Raw genomic sequence first — 8,621 nt, 5'->3', positions numbered from 1 at the left:
GCCTGTGGCATTGTTTATCACACAACAGCATGCTGTAAAAACACTTAATTCTCCCTACATGTCCCATTATTAGTAAGTTATATATCTTGGAGTGCTAATCCTATTTAAATACAATTTTCTGATACTAGAGTACCCCTTTAATAACTTCATGCCTTAATCATGTCATGCTTTTTACCTTCAATGTATCCGTATCGAATTTTATATTTTGTCAAGTGCCTCTTTAACTAATCAGTTAAATGGGATTTCCCTTAATTCATAACTTCTCAAGGCTTATAAGCTCCAATGAACTTGAAATATCCAACACAATGACAATATAAATCCAGGTTAGAAAATTTCCTAGACCTGCTTATAATAGTATACTGGTGAAGTTTGCAGTTGGAGAAGCTATGGCTATCAAGTCTTTAACCCATCTCATCCCATCCAGTAGACACTTTATGACCACTTCCTTAAAGGACACCTTAAAGGGTTACTCCGGCCTTAAGACATTTCTTTGCATAGGGGATAAGATGTCTGATCATGGGGTTCCCGCCACTGGGGACCCCCACAATCTCTCATGCAGCACCCACCTGTGTGAGCTGCACGCCAGCGCTGGAGGCTCTGAGTCTGAAGTGTCACACGGGGGCGGAGACATGATGTCACGATACTCCGGCCCCATAGTCGTGAGGCTTCAGACTCAGAGCCTCCAGTGCTGGCATGCAGCTCCCACAGGTGGGTGCTGCATGAAAGATGGTCCCCAGTGGCGGGACCCCCATAATAAGACATCTTATCCCCTATCCTTTGGATAGGGGATAAGATGTCTTAGGGCCGGAGTACCCCTTTAAAGGACACAAAGTTCAGCTAACTTCACACATTTAGTATTCATTACTAATGCCAAAATACATTTTCAAGTGTAAGTACAGTTGAACATAGAAATATTCACTTTCTTTTTTCTTAAAGCACATGCTTGTTGTTTTGGACCTAAGTGACCGCTGGTTTGAAGATGGATGTTTTTGTCCAACATACACTCAACATCTTCCATACCAGTTGACATCATTCTCTAATTATATTCTTCTTACAAACCTTTGCCTATTTTGGGAGCTGGTATAGCTGGTTGGTTTATCAGGCAGTTTTAATATAACCGCATGTGGTGCAAAGACAAGGAAATGCAAACAGATACATAAAACATGGCTTTAGATCAAAGCTGCTGCATATGCTTTATATGAAAGCAGCGAACAGGCTAAGCAACAGATTGTTACAAGAAACAAAACCTTACCGATTGTTTGACAGAACATTTTGTTTAGCAGTCATAAGAGGTTCTCAGGTAAAAATACATGACAAAATATAACAGCAATAATATAACATTTATGACACCACATTATAAGAGATGATTTTTCTTCTCTTCCTTGTGAATATGAAGTTAAAACCCGGCATGTAACTCATCCAAACCCTGAATTGCAAAATAGAAAAAAAGGAAAATGAGCAAGACATTTTTGGACATGGAAAAATATTATAAAGATATAGGGGGACATTTATCATTGTTTGCTTTGGTAAGCTATGTGCTACACATACTAACACAGGGGGGTGATAAATTTGGTGCTCATAACCTATAAAAAAAAATGCCAGCTGAGACTTTTGAGAGACTTTTTTGTGACTTCTTAAATTTGCTCACATACGGGAGTTTTGTACCCTATGTGAGACCTGGAGCAGACTTTTTTTTCCCTACATGCGACTTTCGCACATTATAAATACGTGACCACTGCAAAGTGAAAACTGAAAATTGCTTAGGTAAGGCTGTTTCTAAATTTTTGCTTACCCACAAAAGTCACACAAAAAAGTGATCGCATGTGCGACTTTTGTAAGGAAAAAAAAAGGCTCTAAGTACCTTGATAAATGTCCCGCATAGAGTACATAGATACCGTATTTATCGGGGTATACCACGCACCGGCCTATAACACGCACCCTCATTTTACCAAGGATATTTGGGTAAAAAAAGTTTTTTACCCAAATATCCATGGTAAAATGAGGGTGCGTGTGTGCGCGTGTATACCCCGATACATCCCCAGGAAAGGTAGGGGGAGAGAGGCCGTCGCTGCCCGCTTCTCTCCCCCTGCCTTTCCTGGGGTCTAGAGCCCTGCTGCCGGCCCTTCTCTCCCCCTGGCTATCGGCGCCGCTGCCCGTTCTGTCCCCCTGACTATCGGTACCGGCGCCCCATTGCCGGCGCCGATAGCCAGGGGGAGAGAAGCGGCGCCGACAGCCAGGGGGAGAGAAGGGGCAGCGGCACCCATTGCCGGCGCCGCTGCCCCGTTGCCTCCCCCCATCCCCGGTGGCATAATTACCTGGGTCGGGTCCGCGCTGCTCCAGGCCTCCGGCGTACGTCCCCTGTGTCGTTGCTATGCACGGCGCGGCGCACTGACGTCATGCGCCGCGCCGTGCAGCGCATAGCAACGACGAAGGGGACGCACGCCGGAGGCCTGCAGCAGCGCGGACCCCACCCAGGTAATTATGCCACCGGGGATGGGGGGGAGGCAACGGGGCAGCGGCGCCGATAGCCAGGGGGTGAGAAGGGCCGGTAGCAGGGCTCTAGACCCCAGGGAAGGCAGGGGGAGAGAAGCGGGCAGCGACGGCCTCTCTCCCCCTGCCTTTCCTGGGGCGGTATCGGCGTATAACACGCACATAGACTTTAGGCTAAAAATTTTAAAAATTCTAAAAAGTGCGTGTTATACGCCGATAAATACGGTATATATGTAACTTATTACATTATTTGTTAATTAATTTCAAAGGCTCAGTTCACATTAGTGCCCTGGTTTCTGTTCATAAGATGGACAAGATATCTATATGGAATCGATTTTTAAAGACTGGTTGATCCTGATAAATCCTGACAGATCTATTGGGTCTATATATCAGGGTCCCGATATCTTTTAAAGGGGTACTCCCACCCTAGACATCTTATCCCCTATCCTTTGGATAGAGGATAAGATGTCTAGGGTTCGAGTACCCCTTTAAGTGTCCCTGTCCAAAGCAAAAACTTTTGCCACAAAGACATGTCAAAAGTTTTAACCAGTCAAGGTCTGTCTGGGTATTTAGAACCCCATTAATCTCCAAGGCTACTTTCACAGTGCCATTTGTCTCCGGCAGTGTGAAGCCCGTTATTTTAGGATCGCGAATAGCAGGAGAAAAATTTGTGCTTGCACAAATTTTTCTCCCGCTACTTGCCGCTAAAAAATAATGGGTCTGTCGAGACCCCATCATAGTGAATGGGGTCCATCGAGATACGTCGGAACCTGCAAGGTGACAGGTCAGTTTTCGCTAAAAAAAAAAGATAGAGCCTGACCCAGTGACAGGTCCCAACGGAAGAGTGAAAGGAGCCTAAAAGGAACCAGGAGAAGCCCACAGTTTTGCACTTCATTCTTTGGTAGTCTCTGTCTCACTCCATTATTTGTTTATGGAGCTTATATGCAATTAGACAGAACAGGCAGTGAGCAACAGAGTGAAGTACATAACCGCACGCTTCTCCAGGCTCATTTTAGAGATTGTTTTTTTTTCTAATGAGAGGGACTCTTCAATGACAAGAACAGTGCCATGGACTATGCTGCTATTGCTGTCAAAACTTCTAGAGGTGTTCTACAATGGAAGATTTTAGCACGGGCATTTGATACCTCGACAAAAACAAATCTGCCAAGCAAATAAGTTCATGCTGGTTATTTCTGTATATTCTGCATGTAAAAGATGAAGATGAGCCCACTGAATGACAATGGGGCAAGTGCTTGCGCAAATCTGTGCATTGCACCCTGTAAATCCAGAGCAGAAATCTGAGGGCCAGCCTTAGATTTCTGAAACAAATATACATATTGGTTTTGTAAGCAACATGTAAATAATCAGGTTCTGGTCATTAATAAAATCTTTTTATACACCACACAGATATGCCAAAAGTTTATAGCTTTGGCACTCACCCCTTTAGATATAAAAATTTACTTTTATTTTATTTAAAATCATGTTCGCCAGTCAGGAAAGATTGACTCCAGCTGGAGCCAGGAAAGTAACTGCCTATTTCACGGATTCCCTGCTTCTTCTGGCTAGAAGAAGCAGGGGATCTGCGAAACAGGTTGCTGCTCTCTTGACTTCAGCTGGAGTTCTTCTTTCCTGACCAACAGGCATTCACATTTTGTATCTAAATGGGTGAGTGCCAATGCTATTTTTTTTTGCATAGTTGTTATTGGCATGCTTAGCTTTGTAGTTGTGGACCTCCCCTAGACGTATTAGTCTGTGTTCCAGTTTAGAAATAATTTTTTGCTTGTGTTATAATAAGCTGTATAAATATAAATTGAACAATTGTGCCACCTGCTATATCTTCTGCGCCTTTAGTTTTGATTGATTAGGGTTTAAGTCCTGAGACATCCTCCTATAAACAGTAGCTGGGTGAAGTACGAGGTAGCACGCTTTACTCCCTGCCAAATCTGACTAATTGCAGAGATGTGCTCTATTGTAAATCTATGGATCCCCACTCCTACAATCAGATGGACTCATGACAGGTAGAGAAACTCTGTAGTATTCTTGCAGTAAGCCTAGCCATACTAGTTACAGCAGAAACAAAGACAATTCTTAGTAGGTGTAGATATCAATCTATCAATAAGGCACTACAAAAATTTACCCCACCAATGCAAATTTTATTTTTGTTTACAAAGATAACTATTTTCCATTGAGAGATTATGAGGATTGGCACTTTCAATACAGAAATTTTAAATGTGTGACCAGTTTGTGGTCCTTATGTAGGGGAGTTCTGATCCATGAGCTGTGACCTAACCTATAATTTTGAGTGGAAGTGTATTATAAATACTATGTCATAGAAATTAACTTTCTTTTTCTATTATTGGTTTTATCTACAGCTTTTCATTAGAATCCAATTGGGAAATCTGGCAGACCTAAAATAGCACAAATGACAAGATACTAGATAAAACAGAGATACAAACTTTGTAGCTTCGGATCAACACCTAAATGAATGACATTTCTGTGTTGGTCAATCCTTATGCCCACATCATGGACATTACAAGGCGTATGAATGCTCCATGTTAGTTTATTAGTTACACCAAGTATGATGTTATATATGCTACTTACTGGATGTAACTCCTTGTCAAATAGACCAAGATGCTTTTATTGAGGAACTGAGTAAAGAACAGAGAAAAGGAAAACATAATATTGGACAGTAAATTACATAAATAATTCATAACTATATACAAGGTCTGCCCGGAAAATATCAATTAACTGTTAATTTGATGTAAACCCTTTGTATGACATCAATGTATCCTGGCACAGAATGTGGGGACTAGAGCAAAACTTCTCATAGAGCAAATCTCATCAGATGTGTTAGGCTTAAATATTCCTCCAAGGAAACTATTTGGATGATTCAGAAGGTTTTCGGGGGAGGTAATCCATTATTCATGTCCAGTTATGAACTTCTTGGGGAAATCTAGTTGACACGTAAAAGTTTGGAGCCATTCATAATGAACTCCAGCACGCTGTTCCTTTTGCTCTAGTTGCAGAAGCCACAGAAAAAATGTTGTCACAACTTATCTCATGCCAAGACACTATGTCAAAATCTGAGACACGGTAGTTTTAGGAAAACCCCAATCGTGGTTGCCCATCTTTATTATATCTGTTTTATATCTGCTATGCCTGAAACAAAACACTAAAGATATGAATGTTATATTGAGGTAGAACTTATTGGTGTGTAAATGCTATTCTTTTGTGCTGTATTTTCAAATCAAATGATAAAATGTTACCTCTAACTTCTAGTCTGCAGTCCACCTGAGCTTCCCCTAAATCATTGATGGCTTTGCAAGTGTAGGTTCCACCATCAAAAGGACTTGGCTTGCGGATGTTCAAAGTGAGGACTCCTTGGTTATGTTTCATGAGGAATTTGGGATCATCTTTAATCTCCATTTTATTTTTCATCCAGATGACTCTAGGCTAAATGAGATGCAGAGGATTACTTTACCGAGTATATATCTTAAGCGATAGGATTTACAACAAAAGAAATTACACGCTGGAAGACTTTTCCCATTTATGTAGGACTGAATTATTTTAGTGTTCTCTGCTGTGCACAGTTTTTCACAAAAGACAGCTGCTTACCTTTGGATGACCTCTTACAGCACAATTCAATGCTGTACTATATCCAGCAACTACAACCCGGTCTGTGAGAGGAGTAAGGAACTTTGGAGCCTCATTGATATCCATTTCTTGGTAATCACGAGGTTTGTAGACTAAACCTGTGAAGTACAGACATAACATAAGAGAAATTAAATGTGTGTACAGGTTTACAATGTAGCTCTGGATAAAGCAACTTGTAGTAAGTTTAAGCAATTTGAACTCAATGAATGAATAAATAAAAAATGGTTTGTCTTTTTCACAAAAAACATTTTCAGCTTAAAGGTTATCCCATCAGGACAGCTGCTTTCCATAAGTCCTATTTGCGAACAGCAATTCCTCCGATAAGGACAGGATCATCCAGACACTCAGAAGTAACCTCCACAAGCAGGTAAGTAAAGAAAGCCTGTCTTTACTTACCTGTCTGTGGAGGTTACTGGATGATCCTGTCCTTATCGGAGGAATTGTTGTTTGCTTTGTATTGTGGTCAACGGGAAGGCTGCTGATAACCCCTCACTTTATCCTATATACTGTCCTTTTGTTGTGTTGGGCTCGTACAACCACCCCTGGTAAGCGCCATTATACACTGTGCATTTACTCTTTGTAGCGATATGACGCCATGGAGTGCTTTTTTTCTTATTTAGCTTCATATGTCCTATTAGGGAACACAGACATCACCCATACACCTCAGATAGCTGTCAGTGAAACACGAGTTGGCTGTTATTCCAACTTTCCCATACTCACAAATACCATCATTGGGAAGAGGGGAATGAACAACTCTCAGAGCACGCTGGGTTATCTCCTGTAGAACAAAGTATGAGCAAGTTGAAATCCAGCATGACCAATCCTTAAAGGAAAACTGTCACATATTTTCTACCGCACTATCCACCGGTATTGGTGGATAGTGCGGGAGACGCTGATTAAAACGAGCCCTACCTTGGTCTGATCCGCGCTGCCATTCGCCTGCACATGTAGTTTTAATCTCTGTGTATATCCGGCTGTAAATGGCAAAGGCGGTGCTTCTGCGGGCTAACGGACACTGACGTCTGCGCCGCTCATGAATATTCATCCTTCCTGTTCTCCCTCCCTTCGCCGCTCCTAACCAGAGGGAGGGATGAATATTCATGAGCGGCGCTGACGTCAGTGTCAGTTAGCCCGCAGAAGCACCGCCTTTGCCAGTTACAGCCGGATATACATGGAGATTAAAACTAAAATTGCGGGCGAACGGCGGCGCGGATCAGACCAAGGTAGGGCTCGTTTTAATCAGCATCTCCCGCACTATCTACCAGTACATGTGGATAGTGCGGGAGAAAATATGTGACAGTTTTCCTTTAATTCCCCAACATCACCAGAGGGTGGTCATCATGCCCCATACACATTGGATAGTCAACTGGACCCACTGATATCAGGGAATTCAAACAATGTTCAATTAATGGGCACCTTTAGTAGGGGAAAAAGAAGACCTAAATGGTCATCATGGAATAAAAGTGAGACAACCCCGTTAATGTAAAGGGAGTGGTCACCTTTTTAGGATCATCATATATCATCAATAACAGAAAGTGCTCTGTAGGGCCCTGCAGATTATACAAACTGCCCCTAATTTTAGTGAGCACTCTGTAGTGCATCAGTTCTCCTTTGGTGGTGCCGTGAAGAGATGGACACTTGCTGACAGATTCCCCCACAGATTAGAACTGGTTCCTGAGGGTACCAGTAGTGGGACATCTTGTGACCCTTCTTCTAAAAAAGATAAGAAAACCCTTCCTTCCTTCCTTGGCCAGTGTAAAATTTGCTACCCTATAAACCACAGTCCAGTTATCTATTGTTTTTACTGTAGACCAGTCATAAAGATGGAGCATGCTAAAACAAACTAAGAACACTGAATGCTTGGCCTTTTGTGAACGAGTTTGACTAAAACACATGGATGCCAGTTTCACTGATATGATATCACTAGCAGTTGAACAAGACAACAGTGGGTCCCAGCTCATAGGCGCTATGATTAATGTGTCTCATATTATACCCACCAGTCTTATCAATGACAGCCGTGTTCTTGGAAACACCTGCAGCCTCGCTCATACCAACAATGTTCTCACTGTACACTCTAAAGTAATATTCATTTCCCATGATCAGATCAGACACTGTGCAACGAGGCTGGCGATTGTGCTCATATACAGTGAACCATTCCTGAAAAGGGAAAAATGTTAAATTATAATAGCATTCCTATTATTACTTAATACAACATATGACAGGAAAGGACTTCATATTAATGTTCAAACTTTACAATATTAGAATAAGAACACCATCTTACCATTGTCTTCTTGTCAGCTTTTTGAACAGTATAACCTGTAATCTCTGAGTTTCCACTGTCCTTGGGTGGCTTCCATTCCAGCAGAGCATTAAATCCCCAAACCTCCTTTACCATCACAGTTTGTGGAGGACCTGGTTTATCTGTGTGAAACAGTGTAATAGAGTGGAAAAAGTATAAGTAATATGTCCCAATACCT

At 42.0% G+C, this 8,621-nt stretch overlaps 1 protein-coding gene across 2 annotated transcripts in view; it reads right to left on the bottom strand.

Moving 5' to 3' along the window:
- Positions 1–732: 732 nt before the first annotated feature.
- The window catches only part of LOC130293704 (myosin-binding protein C, fast-type-like), a 93,075-nt gene continuing 85,186 nt past the window's right edge, over positions 733–8,621 (bottom strand). For both annotated transcript variants that reach the window (XM_056542721.1, XM_056542720.1), the window contains exons 24-29: positions 8,426–8,565; positions 8,142–8,301; positions 6,106–6,242; positions 5,757–5,943; positions 5,092–5,138; positions 733–1,426 (exon numbers count right to left, since the gene is read on the bottom strand). In XM_056542721.1, the coding sequence (XP_056398696.1) occupies positions 5,128–5,138; positions 5,757–5,943; positions 6,106–6,242; positions 8,142–8,301; positions 8,426–8,565 (635 nt within the window). In that variant the 3' untranslated portion in view covers positions 733–1,426; positions 5,092–5,127. The remainder of the gene's footprint in view (positions 1,427–5,091; positions 5,139–5,756; positions 5,944–6,105; positions 6,243–8,141; positions 8,302–8,425; positions 8,566–8,621) is intronic.

Source organism: Hyla sarda, chromosome 10 (genome assembly GCF_029499605.1).
Source record: "Hyla sarda isolate aHylSar1 chromosome 10, aHylSar1.hap1, whole genome shotgun sequence".
Taxonomy (NCBI): domain Eukaryota; kingdom Metazoa; phylum Chordata; class Amphibia; order Anura; family Hylidae; genus Hyla; species Hyla sarda.
Note: the sequence above shows the minus strand (reverse complement) of the source record. Positions and strands in the feature narration are given on the sequence as shown.